This window comes from Juglans regia, chromosome 7, assembly GCF_001411555.2.
Source record: "Juglans regia cultivar Chandler chromosome 7, Walnut 2.0, whole genome shotgun sequence".
Taxonomy (NCBI): Eukaryota; Viridiplantae; Streptophyta; class Magnoliopsida; order Fagales; family Juglandaceae; genus Juglans; species Juglans regia.
In genome coordinates, this window is record NC_049907.1 from 49,668,994 (window position 1) to 49,687,735 (window position 18,742).

Below are 18,742 nucleotides of genomic sequence, written 5' to 3' on the forward strand. Positions count from 1 at the left end.
ATAGTTATATATAATATTCACTTCTAATGATTCCTCTTCGATACCATCCAAAAACTAAGATCACATATCATATTGGCACCAAAAGTAGAAGCAGAGGACAGAACGTGGGTTTTCTTTTGGAACAAAAAATAAAGGAGATGGGGAGAAATAAATAAATTACACAAAATCTGATACAAGTTGAAGTCCAGCTCAAAGCTTGGGCCGTGGGGGTCGTATCCAAATTGCTTCTAATTTCCTCCTTGAATTGGAGACAAAATTATAGGAATCTAGATCTCTTGGGATTATGGTGTTAACATTATACAATTTTATTGCAACGATTCTTTCTAATACTTCTAAGATAATAATATTGATAATTTTTATTAGATCTAAATTATATTTAATGAGCCATATTAGATAAGCACGTGAGCAATAAATTATTAACATTGATTAGGGTGAGTTTGGATATTGAAGTGAGTTGAGTTGAGTTGAGTTGAGATGATAAAATATTATTAGAATATTATTTTTTAATATTATTATTATTTTGAGATTTGAAAAAATTGAATTGTTTATTATATTTTGTGTTGGAATTTGAAAAAATTGTAATGATGAGTTGAGATGAGTTGAGAGTAATTTATGTTCCAAACGCACCCTATGAGTTTTAATTAGACTCAATAACTATGTTAAATCTCATTTATTATTTATTAAATAAATTATAATTTTTTTAGAATTTAAAGATTGGCCATTAGAAATTTATTTCAATTTAAAATTATCGCTGAATAAAGTTTCCTACATAATCTCAGTCACTTACAATCCTACATTAAATGAACTACTAGGGTATGTCTTTAATTACAAACACACTAGATTACAATTCTAGAATCATTTACCTTAAAATTCATAAGCTTAACCCATACCATCCTATAAATAGAATCCCATGTGTTTTACGTGCATCTACCTTTTTAAGTTTAGGCTTTTTATTTTTAGCTCTCACTTTACCTTCAGCATGTCGTAGCCTTATCTCTCCCACCATCGTCTCTTCCTCCTTCCTAATCACAACCATCGCCATCCCTCTATCATACTATGATCGATTTTGTATCGAAAATTTTAAGAAGCAACACTAGTAAATACCTTGATCATAAATTAGGATTAACATATCTTAGCTAATTATATATATTATTATTAAAACCAGTTCTTTCGAAGCCATTGTTTATATATCACGCATGTCATGATATTAGCAAGTATATCATTCATCGTGTTTCATTCTGCATATTATAGTTATGTATGTATTATGCATCTCATATTGCATAAAACATGTAAGTTTTTGTAAAATCAAGTGTAAGATAAATTCATAATAATTAATCAGATGATCATTCAAATTCATGATACTAATATAATTTTAGGATAGATTTACAAGTCACAGACTCAAACGTGATCCACTATAGTATGACTCTTCAATGCAATTGTGGCCATCCCAAAAGATTATGTGCCTGTGGACTGAGTAATTGCTTTGTAACGTGTAATGCATAAATGTTGAACACGTCATGTTCTTAATTTCAAAGGAATAATATGTTTACTGAATGTGCTGGATTGTCAAAGAGAGTACTTACTTTTCCAAGTAGGCCATTGCATAATGACATTGACATGGGCTCTACAAAAATGTCCTTATAATATGTAGTATGTTCTGGTTACAGCTTTGCTAGTAAATAATTGGTGAATAATAATAAATAGTAATCAAATTACTTTACTTACCAGTCTATTCTATATCATTGGTGCATGTTTGATTTTTTTAGAACATTGGTGAATGTTTTAGGAACACAAAAGGACAACACAAGAGAGAGAAGACCATCAATATTATTTGTTACAACCTTGTTTAAAAGGGCAATGCAAACTTGCCCAAAACTAAAAGATTCTAGTACTTTTGGAGGGGGAGCAATGGGACCCAAAACCCAGCTATAAAATTACTTGCACAAAGTAGTTGGAGGCCATAAACCTGCACTAAAATCTACAAAAATAGAGCTGCATCCACTCGGCACCAGCTGGCACTTTTAAGTATCCATTTGTCTTCTCAAGAGGGCAAGATGGACGCACATAATAACCCAAAGAAACAGAGATCTCACAAAAAGTATGCCTCACCCCTTCAAACAAAACAAAACAAAACATACCACCCTATATTTATTAAACACCTCGCATCTTGTAGTTAATTCGAAACCTCACCTGCACACAATTTATTTGAAATCTCTTCAAACGAATAATCATGTGATTTGACGATGAAATTTGAGTATCCTTGCCATTAAAATAAAATTACTCCAATGGGCCAAATTTTTGGGAAAACATGAAGGTTGCATAAACATGTATCTATCTATCTATCTATGGGATGATCCCATTCATAATGAGCATTAGTAATAGATTCAACAAAGTTTAACCAAATTTTAGTTAGAAAATTTATTTTTATAAATTTAGCTAGCTACTTTTTAACAACACTAAATCTATCACTATTCAATTAAAATATTGATTTTGACTTTTTCATTCATTTTAGTTTTAATTGCAATTTGAATATTTATTCGTTATTAAAAAAATTCAGATTAATTTTCTAACGTTGATATTAGATTTTAAATGAGAAAATTGGCATCAACTAATTATAATATTACAGAATTAGAATTTGAAGTGCTCCAGCAAGATGGTGCCACGTCATTAAAATAATGACTGATGGAGACTAGCCGCCTTCTATGTTTGAGTTTGAGATTTGGGTGTTTCGTACTTTTGAGATGAAAATAAATTTTCTAGAGTTATGAGCACGCGCGAAATTAATAGCACGCAAGAGAGAATTTTTTATGTAAAAATAATATTTAACCAACAACTTAAACTCAATTGATTTGACCAGTGAAAATGATCAAAATTAAAAATATTATAGTTTTGTTAAGTCCACTACAATAAAATTTTATGCAATCTAATTAAACTTTAGTTAAAATATAAATTTTATTTAATGCACTACTAGTGTCCTGTAAACTATTATTTGGTATTGCCAAAAGTACCCAAGATTCGCTCCCAAGCTACGCAGCCCGAAAGAGTATTAAACGATATATTGTAGTGGCTTTTACATTCTTACAAACACTTGCAATAAATTACAAATATATATTGGATATGAATTTTATTTATTTATTTATTTATGGCTCAACAAATAAACAAAAAGAAAAAAATCGTTTTCTTTAAGTTAAAACCCGTAAAACGCGGTTTGACAAAGGGGGAATATTGTGTTCAAAACCGAAAGATTGTTGTAACTCATCCAACTCATCATTACAACTTTTTTAAATTCCAATACAAAATATAATAAACAATTCAACTTTTTCAAATCCTAAAATAATAATAATAATAATAAATAATATTATAATAATATTTTATTATCTCAACTCAACTCACTTCAACATCCAAACGCAACCTAAAATTACGTTGATGTTGCTGATGTGCTTCTTCTTTCTTATTAGAATTGTTAAAATATATTATTTATATTTTTTTATATAGCTGAACTTGATTTTTTAAATTCTTTTTAAGAATAATATTTTCATTTGTAACCCTCCACATCGTCTTTTTACAATGCGACGCCTGAAGAAATCAGCATGACACTTTTTTTTTTTTTTATCCATTGCCATGCTATAGAATGAAAAGATTCAGAAACTTATCATCAATTTTATTACCGTGTTGATAATTATTCATCATTTTATATTTTATCAATGTTATTTTATTATTATTTTTTCTTATGTCGGGAATCTCTCCACCAAGGCAGGGCCTTTCAAATCCACTTTTGTAAAGTAAATTTCGGTCGGTCCACCATACATTTGAAAGTTTTCCTATATAAAACTGGTTAAAACGGTAATTTTTCACTAGGAATATGATCCCAAAAAATTGTTTGCACCCATAAGTGATACTCCAAGACCAAAACATTTACCACTTGGGCCAACTCCTTGATAAATTATATTTGTATATATTTTAAGTGATTGGCATATAAGTAAATTATAATGTATCATGTAAATAAGGGAAATTCTATATACCATATTACTATCTCATTTTCATCTCATTAAGTATGATGTGACACAATTATCGTCATTAAATAATCATTTATTGCATACTTCTTTATTATCTAATGATGATGAATGTGTCACATATTATCAAAATAGGATAAAAGTATAATGTATAACATTACTAAATAAATAAATATAATTCAACTTACAATTTTTAAAATAAAAGTAGTATTGATTATCTGCTTGAAGGAACACTCAATAGCACCCAATCATTCAACGCAACTGCTAAATTATTAGAATTCGTCATAAACCATTTCAAATTTCAAAGTTTTTAGAAGGTTTTCTAGAATCATATGCTCGTATGATTCATGGGGTTTGACATCCATGAATTCACGCAGTGTTCATCATAATAGGAGAACATTACTTATGCTGGTGAGATTGGCTCCCTCTGCCAAAGGATGCCATGTGACATTTGACAAAATTTGGCGTAAAAATATTTCAAATTCATCAGTTGATTTTGACGAAGATTGTCTGGTTCAATTTGAAAATATTATCGGGTCAGCGTGATTAAATTGAAACTTGGGACTTTTTGAGGGCTGGCATACAATTTAGAAAGAAACAAGGACATATATGTAATAAGGTCGCTGAACGAAAAGATATATACTGGACACACACTCTCTCTCTGATACTCTAACCCAAGAGAGAGAATAAACCATGGGTTGGTTCCTCTGTCCTAGAAAATCGAGCAAAAAATCGAAGAAGCAGAACCAGAAGCACAACGATCCGATCTCATCAGCCTCAGGTACTTCCGTGAGAACAAAGAAAAAGAACTGACTAATTTCCTCTACTCTACTTAAAGCTCAATTTTTACTCAACCCAGGGACATACCGTCTCTTAATGTGCATTTGCACCCATAGATAATTGCCTAAGATTGATGGCACGCGCCCTTTGACTTATCGTCTGGATCATTATTGTGGGTCTTTCATGTTTTCGTGATTTGCTTTAGTTCCAGTGGGGTTTTTTTTGAGAAAATGTTTCAGCTGATGAATATGCATGTTCTTTTGGCTTAGTCTGAAATGGATTCGTGTGAAACTTAATTTTCTTCCAATGAGATTACGGTTTCGTGTTCGTGCGCACTCTAAGTTCTTATCGGGGGGATTTAGGACTGGTTTGGACACTTAGTATTTCATAACTAAGTGAATAATAGTGAAATTATTTGAGTTACAATGTTTTAATGGGTTTTGAGAAATGAGAGAGAAAATGTTGAATAAAAATATTATAAAATTAAAAAATTGTTTGTATGTAATTTTTTGATATTATATTTGTTTTGAAATTTAAAAAAGTTGTATTGTTTTGTGTTTTGTTTTTAAGATTGTAAAAGTTGTAATAATTAGGTAATCATTAGATGAAAAAGTTGAAGATTTGAAATTGAAAAGTGTTTTTTGTTTGAGAAGGAAATTGTGAGAAATTTTATGAATTTTTCATCTCATCTCATTATCCAAACAAGGCCTTAGTTTGGGTTACTAGGATTCTTTTTCTCTTTTGATTGTCAGAATTTGATTCCCTCCAATAATTGCTTATAAGACCTAAATCATTTTTCATTGGCAGCGTGAGTTATTTTATTTGTTCTGGGTTTTTATCTTTGAGAAAATTTGCCAAACAAGCTGAATTATGATTTTTTAATGTTAGATTCGGTGAAAAATCGTTGGTCAATCATTGCAATGGAGTTGACTGAATTTTAGTTCTTATAAGGGCTGGGTGGAGGGCATGTTATTTTTTGAGGTTGCCTTGAAGTATAGCAGAAATTCATAATTTTACACACTATACAAATTTATTTTTATTTCTGTACGAATGTTGTGATGTAATCATTCCAATACATTAACCATGCAGATATTTCCCCTATTTGCTTTTTGAGTTTGAAAAATCCAAGATTGGATCCTTCTTCAGATGTTTTTTGTAATCTTTTTGGATCCTTGTGTTCTTTCTAAACTCTGAATGATATGGTTATATTTTTCCAGCACCCAAAATTTAAATCCAGTGATCCACCAATAACTTTTGCTGGCATTGTACTAGTCGTTTGTAATGGTGTATTGTGAGAGCCACAACATTAGCCAATATTCACTTAAGGAGAAATTGAGAGGAAGGTTGGACTAAACGATTTTAGGCGAGCAAAATGTTGGCAGGCAAAGCATGAGGTGAGCAACACTTTGGGCGAGCAAGTAATAGGCGAGAAAAGCGGGCAAAGCATGAGGCGGGCAACACTTTGGGTGAGCAAGTAACAAACGAGAAAGACAGGCAAAGCACAAGGCGGGGAAGAATTTGGCAAGTAAAGTATTGGCGAGCATAATATGAGGTGAGCAAGTACTTATAAAAAAAAAAAAAATGAGGTGAGCAAGTACTGAACAAGTAAAAGGTTCTTGGGCAAGCAAAGAGAGCGAGGCGAGCAAGGTGATATAACTTCGACATAGTGCTTGGAAATGTGTTTCCCCGAGACTTCTAACCTAGTGCTCGGAGAGACTAGTGCTTAAGTGTAATTCCATCCTGTTGCTCGGATAGGTTTCCCCGTGCTTTATGTTAACCCGGTCCAATGCTCGGAATGTTTTCCCTATGCTTTATGTTAGTCTGGTCCAATGCTTGGAATATTTTCCCCATGCTTTATGTGAGTTCGGTCTAAGTGCTCTGAGATTTATTGCTTGGAAATGCCCTTAATGTAAGCCCAGAAGAGTGCTCGGAAATATTCTTTTAGTTCAGAATGATCGGAAGTGTCCTTAAGTGACAGGAAACTCTTAAGACAACACATGGTTGCCACATTACACGTTACAATACATGACACCTCAAGACTTCATTGACAATGCATAGCACACCCTGTCACCGTTGCTGGAGCTTATAAATAGGAAGGCCAGCTTCACTTGCTTCCCTTTTAGTTGGTCGACACCCTCAGTCTCAGTTCAACTTCACGTTTGAGTTTCCTTAAGCCTCACCATTTCCTTCATCTTCTCCACAGAGCCAAGCAAACTAGTGTTTTCCTTCAAGATAGACCTTCCTGCACCTGAGAACTCCAGAGAGTTGAGCAACTACTCTTTTTCCGATTATGGTTTTATGCTGCTCGGTATTGGAATGTTGCTGTGGATGAGTACGATGCGATAAAATCTGCGATTTCTTGAAGCGTAAAACCTGGAATTATGTTTGTATACATACGGCTGTTGCATTTAAGATAAAAACTGAAGTCTGTAACTTGAGGTTTGCGAGCAGTAAGGGAATGTCGAAGTCAGGTTGTGTTACTTAGTGGTAGCCCTCCGCGGTGAGTTGTTTGTGTATGTTTTGATTATAACTTGAGTTTGTTGATTCTTGAGTGCGAGTGGATGTATACCCGAGGAAAGAAACTCTATTTAGAAGCCCGTAACCCTTGCAATGTGTTGGTTCAATACAATGCAAGGTGAAACCCCATCTTGGGTGAACCTCAGAAATTTTATGACTTGTATAAAAATTGAAAGTTGATGTCGTATAAAAATTGAAAGTTGATGTCCTGCAGTTCACGGTTCAAGGCGATATGAAAGTTAGCATACTCAGGAATCAATAACGTCAAATTGTTGTAGAGTTGAGATAGTTGTAAAGTGCTCGGCATGGTTAGAAAGGGTCCTGTTTTTGGTCTTAAGCCCAAGATTCTAGTAGAGTCAAAGTTGGGTTATTATGATAAAAACGAAGAGTTTAACGGCTGAAATGAAAGGGGTGAGCTTCGGAACCTTTAATCAAAATTTAAAGCTTTAAATCGAGGATTATTCCCGAGATGAGACAACTCTAACTCACGATCTTATTACGCAAACAACAAACACTAAGATGAATCAGCGCTAAAGAAAAATAGTGAGTTACCTTTGAACTGAACTCCTTGATGTTATGATTATGATTGTTCATTAACTACAAAAGCATGAACATGAATTATTTTTGCTGAAACACATCTGTCTTTGGCTGATTTTGTATGCTTCTCATGAACATGATATTATTGCATAAAGCATGAAGTTGTTGAGAAAGTGCTACGACCCCAAGCTAGAATGAGAAATTATTTTAGTGGAACTCTTCTGTCTACATATAGTTGAACTTGTAATTATTGAATGTCTTGGCAACGTGGTTATGACAATGTTCCGGTAAATGCGACTTTTGTAAATGGATGACAATGTTCCAGTTTTATGACTATGTTTGTAATTAAATACTTTATGGTGACCATGTAAAGTTTAAACTTGGGATATAATCTTATCTGGTACAAGCTTTTGTATTATTTTTCCGCTGCGATTATTTCATATTGCTAGTTTCATGCTAGGTTCATGTATCTTAACTATCATGAATGTAAGAGGTGTGTAATCAATGTTGCATATCCCGACATCTTAGTTCCCGTTAAATCTTAAGCAGGGGGTTGAGGGCATCATAGGGTGGTATCAGAGTATCACGACTTTGGAAGACTTGCCTTAAATTACCTTGGAATCTTTGTACCCGATGTTAGGCTTGAAGTGCTAGTACATTTAGGCTTGAATTGTTTAGAATGGTGTTAGAATTATTAAGTAATACGATTAGACTTGTGTTTCAGAAGGAACACGTGGCGCGTGTTAGGATATCTAGAGATCAACAACAAGAAGAAATGACTGAAAATGATCTGCCACGAGATGTGAGCCAGTTGATTGTAGAGGCTATTGATAGAATGACGGAAATGATGAGACAACAACTAGAGCTGTTTCGACAGTTACACCAACAACAGGTGCATCTAGAGCAACAACAACAACAACAAAGGGCGGAACCAAGGGGTTGCCCGTATGAGAAATTTCTGGTATATCGGTACCCAAGTTTCATGGGGACTGAAGGGCCCATGAGGGCTAACAAGTGGTTATTAGACTTGGAAAGGATGTTTGATATATCTGGCTGCACAGAGGATCAAAAAGTGCAATATGCAGGGTATCTGTTGCAAGGGGAGGCTGGTTTTTGGTGGGAGACCAAAAGACAATTATTAGCAATGGAGTTGGGCAATCTGGCAACTCTGACTTGGGAAAGATTTAAGCAAGAATTTGATAACCGATTCTTTCCTAAATCGGTGAAAAAACAGAAGGCACGGGAGTTTGAAGATCTTGTTCAAGGAGGGATGTCTGTAGAACAATATGCAGCAAGGTTTGTGGAGCTGGGAAGGTTCGCTCTACACTTGATTTCTACTGAGAAGATGAGGGCTTGGAAGTTTCAAGAAGGACTCCAACCCAAAATCCGAAGCCAAGTGGCATGCTTCATGATTTCAAATTTTCAGGAGTTGGTAGATGTTGCCTCTATTGCGGAGGCAGAGCAGAGGAATCTAGTGGCTCATGCCATCAATCAGAAAAAGAGAGCCTGTCCTTTTGGCTCTGCGGGAGAAGGTCCGGCTAGGAAAGTGGTTACGACTACTAGCGATAGAGGAAATAATATGGTCATCAGTAGACCAGCTGTTGGACAACTTCAACTTTGCTGCCGTTGTGGAAGGAATCATATAGGAGAGTGTAGGTTCAACTCTCCAGTTTGTTTTAGATGTGGCCAATCAGGTCACCTAGCCAGAGAGTGTCCGAAGCTGGGACAAGGAAGTGCCACACCGCAAAAACCTAACCGTAGGCCTAGACAACAACCGCAAGCATTGGCCAGGGTGTATGTAATGATGCGTGGTGATATAGACAATGAAGCTCGAGAAGTGGAAGAAGCTGGAGTAATAACTGGTAATGTACTAACTTTACTAATTTTTAAAGGAACATAGAATTTTATCTTAATTATAGATGGTATGCTAATTTACAAGCAATATTAGATTATACAATCATTATGCATGCACACTATTTGATTCGGGTGCATCACATGTTTGTGTCTGCTACTTTTGCCCGATTGTGTAATTTACAACCTAAGTTATTACAACAGAAGGTGGTTGTATTACCTTGGGATATAATCTTATATGGTACAACCTTTTGTATTACCTTTCGGCTGTGATTATTTCATATTGCTAGTTTCATGCATCTTAACTGTCATGAACATAAGAGGTGTGTAACCAATGTTGCAATTCCTGATGTATCAGTTCCCATTAAATTGCAAGCGGGGATTGAGGGTGTCACATATGTTTTTTGTTTAATATCATCATCATTATTTATTTATTTATATTTTTTATTTAGAAAAACTGAAGTTGAATTCATCGCTGGATGTAAATGAGAACTCTAATGGAGGATCTGGCCGCATTGCTGCACAAACATTTACATTTCGTGAATTGGCCGCCGCAACAAAGAATTTCAGGGCTGATTGTCTTTTGGGTGAAGGAGGTTTTGGCCGTGTATATAAAGGGCGATTGGAGAGTAGCAATCAGGTTTGTTGAGTTTGTCAGATTTAACTGTTACAACATACGGAGATGTATTAATAAATATTCTTGTTTTGTCATGCTTATCTTTGTTATACCTCGTATGTCTTGCTGGTTTGGTTGCCTCACAATAGGATCCTTTTCCATGGGCAATCAAACCAGACATTCGAGTATGCTCTAGAAGTCTCTGTTAATTATCTTATACATGATTCTGGTCAGTGGGATCTTGTATCCGGGGTTTGTGAGTCAGCCTTTTTTTTTGTTTGTTGACTCAAACATAAATTAGTACAACCAAATAGTAGTTGTACTACTTTAAATTTCTCTGATTAGAATGGTCATGCAGAAGACCCGAGCATAAATGGACCAATTAAAAAGGTACTGACCTTCCAGTTCAAACATTTGTAATCAAACAAGCAACAAAAATAGTCATCCTCTCCCGAGGCCTTGTATGATTTCTTTCTTTCCTTTTCTATCTTATAGATAATTTCATAAGCTAAGTTTAATAATCTACAAATATTTAATGCTATTAATTCCAATGCCCAGGATGAGCTATGTACTCCTTGTTTTAAAAAATATTGAAAAGAAAACTCATGCTCATAAGATGCATTTTTTTTTGGTATATATTTAGATGTATTTTTAGGTGATCCCATTGGCTGAATGTAAGGGATGTAAGCCACAACTCACCTCTCAACTTCTTTTTATTTTGGATTGCTAAATTACATATGCATCTGACCAATCTCGAACCTTGTAACCTCATCATACCCCTAATTCTTCTTTTTTGTTTTGTTTTTGTTTTTTGGTTATTTTTGTTTGGTGTAGGTTGTAGCTATCAAGCAACTTGATCGTAATGGGCTGCAAGGGAACAGGGAATTCCTTGTTGAAGTTCTGATGCTAAGCCTACTTCACCATCCAAATCTTGTTAACTTAATTGGCTATTGTGCTGATGGAGATCAGAGACTTCTGGTTTATGAATACATGCCGTTAGGATCTTTGGAAGACCATTTGCATGGTATGTACAACACTAATAATGTTTCTTTTCTTCAGTGAATATTTAAATAATTTTCTCTAGTACTAGCAACTAGGCATCTGTTATGCCTTTTTTCCCCATGAGAATTTGGTTTTTCAGATAAGGAGACATACGAAGTAAAGGGTCCCTGTAAGAGATTTTCAAGATTAAAGGAATCACAAAGTTTAAGTGGTTTTGGGTGCTGTATTTTTCTCCACTATGTTTGAAAAAGTTAAAAAGTTTTTGAAGATAGATTATCAAGAACCATGTGATCATGATCTTTTCTGTCTCATGAATTATCTGAAGCAGTAAAACAGCGTATGCTTTTTATTTGTGGATCAAGTGCTTGACTCAATTAGCTTATTTTGATCTTTATGGTGGGGTCATCAACCTTATGTGTGCATCTTTCAACATTGTTGAATTATCCAAAAAATCAATACAAATGACTAGATAAAGACTATTAAGTTATTGATTATTCACCTTACTTGCTTATCCTTGCTAGACCTGCCACCTGACAAGAAAAGACTTGACTGGAATACAAGAATGAAGATAGCTGCGGGTGCCGCAAAGGGTTTGGAGTATTTGCATGACAAAGCTAACCCCCCGGTGATTTATCGTGATTTGAAGTGCTCAAACATTTTGCTTGGTGAAGACTATCATCCCAAGTTATCTGATTTTGGCTTGGCCAAAGTAGGTCCTGTTGGAGATAAGACCCACGTCTCCACCAGAGTGATGGGAACATATGGATATTGTGCACCTGAATATGCAATGACTGGTCAGCTTACATTGAAATCAGATGTTTATAGCTTTGGGGTTGTTCTTCTGGAAATTATCACTGGCAGAAAAGCGATTGACAACTCAAGAGCTGCTGGGGAACACAATCTGGTTGCATGGGTAAGAGACCCTTGTCTCCTCTGCTATGATAATCTTTGTTTGAAAAATATAAACCTTCTGGTATTGGGCTTACAATATAGACCTCATAAAAATGTTTTATAACTGATGTAGGTGATTATATTATCATATAAACTAGTCTAAATTTCCTTGTTTCTTATGCGAGGCAAACAACATAATCTTAACTTGCTATCCATGCTCTGATAATTCCACTCCTAGAAGGGCCATTATGATTAATTTTGAACTAAACCTTTGGCACATTGGCAAAAGTATTGCATATTTTTCAATAGTAATATTTTTACTGTTAAATGTATGATTAAAGATGAGTCGGATAGAAAAAGAAAGAAAATATTTATTTCTGATCATTTGGAGTTTCATGTGATCCAGCAGAGGAATTTTCTCCAGTTCCTCTATGTTCTGTTTTCCCTGATATTGAGTGGAATTCAAAATCTTCAGATTGGGTGTTGAGAAAGGTGGATGAGATTAAGGAGTGTGTGGGTGTGTCTTGTGATGGTTTTGAGGAACAATTTAGAGCTTTATTGATTGCAATTGAGGCTGGTCAGCCTTCGTTGGCCAGATCTGTCTTAAAGAAGGAGAGGGAATTGAAAAGTTTTGCATTCTCGGTAAACTATGATGGGAAGGGAGGAAGCGTAATTAGGAATAAGGGAAAGGAAAGGGCTGTGATAGATTCAGATGAAGCCAAAGATTATTTCTTGGAATGTAAGGGGTCGTAATGACCTTCGAAAGCGTCTTTGGGTGAAAAATTGGTTTAGAAAATGGAGGGTGGATGTGATTTGTCTTCAAGAAACTAAACTGAAATTTGTGAATCAAGCTATTGTTCAGAGTTTGTGGAATTGTAGTAGTGTGGGTTGGGTAGAGTTGGTGTCTAATGGGGCTTCGGGTGGGATTTTTAATAATGTGGAATAGGAGGGTGGTGGAGTTGAGGGATCATTTTGTGGGGGAATTCTTGGTGGCATGTCATTTTAAGAATATTGAGGATGGGTTTGAATGGGTGTTTGCTGGGGCGTATGGCCCTAATGTGGATAGTAGGAGTTTATTATGGGATGAAATGTCGGGTGTATGTGGTTGGTGGAATTTACCTTGGTGTTTTGGTGGGGATTTTAATCTCACTTGTTTCCCTAGTGAGAGATCGGGGGAATTATATTTTTCACATGCAATTCAGATTTAATTTTTGAATTAAATCTGATTGATTTACCTTTGGTGGGAGGAGATTCTACTTGGTCTAATGGTAGGTTATTTTCAAGGCTGGAAGGTTTCTGGTTTTGCCTTCTTGGGAGGCTCATTTTTCTGGTTTGAGTCAGAAATTATTGCCGAGATTGTGTTATGATCATTATCCTATCATGTTGGATTGTGGTGGAATTGAGGGTGGGAGAAAGTATTTTAAATTTGAAAACGTGTGGCTGAAGGATGAGGGATTCATGGACAGGGTGAGAAGTTGGTGGAATTCCTAAATTTTTCTGGCACTCCTAGTTTTGTCTTGGATGGAAAATTGACATCGCTTAAGAAAGATATAAAGAGATGGAATAAAGAGGAGTTTGGGAATTTGGATAGCAAGAGGAAGCTTCTTTTGGAAGAGTTTAGAGGTTTGGATGAGAAGGAGGTGCAAGGGGTGATATCGGGGGAGGACAGAATAAGAAAAATAGGGGTGGTTTCTGAACTGGAAAATATAGCGTTAAAGGAGGAAATTTCGTGGAGGCAAAAATCTAGGGTGCTGTGGTTGAAGGAAGGAGATAGGTGCACTAATTTCTTTCATCAAATGGCGAAATCTCATAGAAGAAATAACGTGATTGAGGTTCTTCGAGATTGGGATAGGCTTGTCACGGATCAAGAAGACATTAAGGCTTACATAGTGAATTTTTATGAGCAGCTGTTTTCAGAAGATTTTTCTTGGAGACCAAAACTGGACAGACTTGGTTTCGACTCTATAGATCAGGTCAAAGCTGATTGGTTGGAGAGAGAGTTTGAAGAAGAAGTACTTAATGTGGTTAAAGGTATGGATAGGGATAAGGCTCCGGGTCCAGATGGGTTCTCTTTGGTCTTTTTTCAAGCATGCCGGGACATAGTTAGAGAAGATATTCTGAAGGTGTTTGCTGAGTTTCATTCGTATATGAGGTTTGAGAAGAGTTTTAATGCGACTTTCATTGCACTTATTCCAAAAAAGGTAGGGGCTGTGGAGATGAGAGATTTTCGGCCTATTAGTTTGGTGAATGGATTGTATAAAATCATTTCTAAGGTGCTGGCCAACCGTTTGAGCAGGCTGATGGAGAGGATAATTTTAAAATCACAAAATGCCTTTGTGAGGGGAAGACAGATTTTAGACTCTGTTTTAATTGCAAATGAATGCTTGGTGCTGGGATTTCCTTGATTATTTGCTGAGGAGATATGGTTTTGGTGATAAATGGTGTTCGTGGATGAAACATTGTATGTCGACTTCAAAATTTTCTATTTTGGTGAATGGAGAACCGGTTGGTTTCTTTAGTAGCTCACGTGGTTTGAGGCAAGGTGATCCCGTCTCCCCCTTTCTTTTTGTTATGATTATGGATGCCTTGAGTAGAATGATTGAGAAGGCTGTGGATGGTAATTTTATGTCCAGCTTTGTGGTGGGTAAATAGGTACGGAGTAGTTTAAAGAACGATAAATTTTATAAGAACGATAAATTCTTGTCTTTAATTTATCGTTCTTAGAATGTATTTAGGTGTTCTTTTGTATACTTCCTGTGTACATGGGCTATGCCTATTCATTTATATCAATAATATTTATCTCTTATAAAAAAAAAAAAAAGTTTAAAGGTCTCACACTTATTATTTGTTGATGATACTTTGATTTTTAGTGAGCCCGATTCTGACAATCTACATGCTTTAAGAGCACTTGTGCTGTGTTTTGAAGCTGTTTCGGGGTTAAGAGTTAATTTATCGAAATCTGAAGTTGTTCTTGTGGGTTCTGTTCAGAATATTTCAGACTTGGCAAATATTCTGGGGTGCTGAATTTCTTCACTCCCTATGAGGTACCTTGGGCTTCCTTTGGGGGCTTCTTTTAAATCTGTAAATATTTGGGATGGGGTGATTGAGAAAATGGAAAGGAGGTTAGCTGGTTGGAAAATGATCTACATGTCTAAAGGGGGAAGATTTAACTCTAATAAAAACTACTTTGTCTAACCTTCCCACTTATTTATTATCCCTTTTTCCATTGCCGGCAAGGGTTGAAAGAAGAATTGTGAGTTTATTTCGAAATTTTTTATGGGGTGGTAAAGGAGTTGAAAAAAAGTTTCATTTGGTTAGTTGGAAGAAGGTTTGTCAACCGATGATTGTGTTGGGTTGGGGATAAAAAATTTAAGATTGTTTAATAGAGCATTACTTGGGAAATGGCTTTGGAGATACCACTTGGAAAGTAATGCCTTTTGGCAAAATGTTATTGATGTAAAATATGGTAGTTTGCGGGGAGGTTAGTGTTCTAAAGATACTAGTGGTGCGTATGGGATGTGTTTGTGGAAGTTCATTAGAAAAGGACGGGGGGTTTTTTCAAATCATATTAGATTGAAGGTGGGAGAAGGGAAGAGGATACTTTTCTGGCATGACTTGTGGTGTGGGGATTCTTCACTTAAGCTTGACTTTCCCTCTCTTTTCAGAATTGCAAGGGATCAAAATGCAGCTGTAGGAAAGTCTTTTTGTTGCATTGACAATAAGATTCAGTGGAATGTTATCTTTATCAAGGATGTTAATGACTGGGAAGTGGATGATGTTAAGGCTTTTTTGGAAAGACTTTACAAGTCAAAGTTGATGCTAGGTAGGGAGAACAGCATGCTGTGGATTCCTGCAGGAAATTCTAAGTTCTCAGTCTCCTCTTTTTACAGAATATTAACCAGTCATAGGAGTTGTGAATTTCCCTGGAAAAACATATAGAAAGTGAAAGTCTTTCCAAGGTTGCTTTTATCTGTTGGGTGGTATCCTTGGGCAAAGTGTTGACAACTGAAAATCTTAGAAGGAGAGGTATGTATATTGCTGATTGGTGTGTCATGTGCAAGAAGGATGGGAAATCTGTTAATCACCTCTTTCTTCATTGTGAAGTGGCCAGGTTCTTGTGGAATGAGGTTTTGAATCGGACTGGTTTACTTTGGGTAATGCCCAAGGAAGTGGTGGATTTATTGGTAGGGTGGAAGGGTTTGAAGGGTAGCAAGAATGCTGTTCAAGTTTGGAAGATGATTCCTTCTTGTCTCATGTGGTGCCTATGGCTTGAAAGGAATGAGAGATGCTTCGAAGACAAAGAAAGTTCATTGGGAGAACTTAGGGATTTTTTCTTTAGTACTTAGAGTTTGTGTGCTAAAGCTTTTGTAATAGAAGATAATTTCCAGAATCTGTTTTAGTTTTCCTTTCGTTTTTGGAAAGTAGTAGGTATTTTTGTATACGTCCTGTGTACTTAGGTTTATGCCTATTTCTTGGGAGTAAAATCTTATATTACTTATCATAAAAAAAAAAAAAAAAAAAGGAAAACTTAGATAAGAAATATTTACTTGATTCACAAATATGGTTTGTTGTTTCCTTGATATTACACAAATGTGGTTACTTTTTTGAACCCAATGTAAATGTAAACTCTATGCTGCAGGCCCGACCCTTGTTTAAAGAACGAAAAAAGTTTGCACAGATGGCTGATCCAATGCTCCAAGGCCAATATCCAGTGAGGGGTTTGTATCAAGCTCTTGCTGTTGCAGCAATGTGTGTTCAGGAACAACCAAATATGCGACCCCTCATTGCTGATGTAGTCACAGCACTTACTTATCTTGCTTCTCAAAAGTATGATCCCGAATCCCAGCCAGTCCAGGGCTCCCGCCTCGGCTCGTCCACTCCTAGAACCAGAAGGGAGCAGTGAAGCAGATGAGAGATTGATCAGGGCAGAAGACTTATCCAAGTTCCATCGTCAGCCTGGGGGGGGTGGGGTTGCTGCCCCCTGGTAGCTGTGGTGCTGCATGGGGATGTTTTTGAAATAGGTTTGCAGTTGTGATACAGAAGTCGGAGGATCGAAGTTTAGTAGTTTGGTATTGGTGGCACAGATGCTGAGTGCCCGTTTCTCAAATTTTGCATCAATCCAGATAGCAGGTGCGATTGCTAGTCCCACTGTCTTGTAACAGCGGATGCATATATATTCCTTTTTTCCCTTTCCTCGCTCTCTTCCAGTCTACGAGATTCGTTTATGTACGATTGAGCTTGGGGTTTTTGTATCTATATAGAAACTGCTCCCATTGTAGAGTATCTTCACCTCTCCGTTTTGAGTTTTCAAGAGTTGCGTATATAGTTCACCTCATCACGTTCAATTGATCTTGCTCTACGAGTGTGCAGCTGTGAATTTGCTTTTGTATCTGTCACATCCCTTGCGCAAACTTCCGACAAACTCGTTAACCTGGCAGAATAAATGCTCCCATCGTTACCATATCGGTTCCTTTTGTGTGTTTATGCATGCATTTGCTCAAGAAGGGAAAAAGATGAGAGTTACCAAAGTGGTAAACCATCCAGATGTTTATAATTAAGATGAAAAGATCGACACGTCCTAATGCTATCTGTACAGGCAATTTCACTAGCTATTCCCAGACCCACGCCCATCGTTGATTTGAAAAGCATGTACAGATTTCACAGTTTAAAACTTGAAGTCTCTGCATTCAAAGATGATTTGAGTTGAGTTGAGATGGATTGTGAATAGTAAAATAAAAATTGAATTGTTCATTATACTTAGTGTGAGAATTTGAAAAAATTGTTTTGAGATTTGAAAAAGTTGAATTGTTTATTATATTTTTTATGAAAATTTGAAAAAATTATAATAATGAAATAAATTGAGATAGTTTTGAGTTCAAACAGGGTCTTAATATGATAGGAGGGTGGCGATCAAGAGTTTTGTAAAAACAAAAACAGCAAGCAGGTTTTTTGTGGGCAGACCATTTATTTTATTTCACTTTGTTTCATTTTTATGCACATCAGGAGGCCTTGACTAAGAGATGAAAACATCAAATTAATAGAAACTATGGCAATGTACATAGGAGTAAAGAAAGCAAAGGCAAGGCAAATCAAAAAGCTTTTAATTGCTGGTGATTCATTGGTGACACTACAAGCAGTGAATGAACCCAATAGTACTTCAAACTGGACTGTACAACCTATAATTCAAGATATCAGGAACTCATTGCAGTCCTTTCAAAATTGGCAAAGCAGAAAAATTCATCCTCAATTGATACGCGTATTCTATTGTGCAATGGGCAGCTTCGAATAGTTTCTATGGAAGCATACCCCTATCTCAATTCCCCCTTAGCTTTTAGATTTTCATAGTGATAAAGATCCACCCTCTTGTTTGTAATATTTAAGCAGTACTGGCACTGGTGCTTGTAAGACTGTGTGAATGAAATTTAAAAATAAAAAATAAAAAGAAAGAAAACATCAAATTAATATTTCCTTGTACCCCCGCTTCCCGGGGATTTGAACCATTCCAGTTTCTCACTTCACATGGTTTCTTTTGTTT

General features: G+C 35.9%; 1 protein-coding gene across 3 annotated transcripts; it reads left to right on the forward strand.

The window, feature by feature from the left end:
- The first annotated feature begins 4,642 nt into the window (after nt 1-4,642).
- On the forward strand, nt 4,643-17,556 carry LOC109013080 (probable serine/threonine-protein kinase PBL7). 3 transcript variants are annotated; one of them, XM_035691885.1, is made up of 7 exons: nt 4,698-4,794; nt 6,011-6,345; nt 8,572-9,709; nt 10,151-10,338; nt 11,149-11,338; nt 11,838-12,229; nt 16,847-17,556. In XM_035691885.1, exons 3-7 carry the CDS (start codon nt 8,623-8,625, stop codon nt 17,108-17,110), a joined length of 2,121 nt encoding a protein of 706 aa, XP_035547778.1. In that variant the 5' UTR covers nt 4,698-4,794; nt 6,011-6,345; nt 8,572-8,622; the 3' UTR covers nt 17,111-17,556. The 3 variants fall into 3 exon arrangements, with proteins under 3 accessions (XP_035547779.1, XP_035547778.1, XP_035547777.1); XM_035691884.1 differs by lacking the exon at nt 6,011-6,345 and having other exon boundaries at nt 4,704-4,794; XM_035691886.1 differs by lacking the exons at nt 6,011-6,345; nt 8,572-9,709 and having other exon boundaries at nt 4,643-4,794.
- The last annotated feature ends 1,186 nt before the right edge of the window (nt 17,557-18,742 follow it).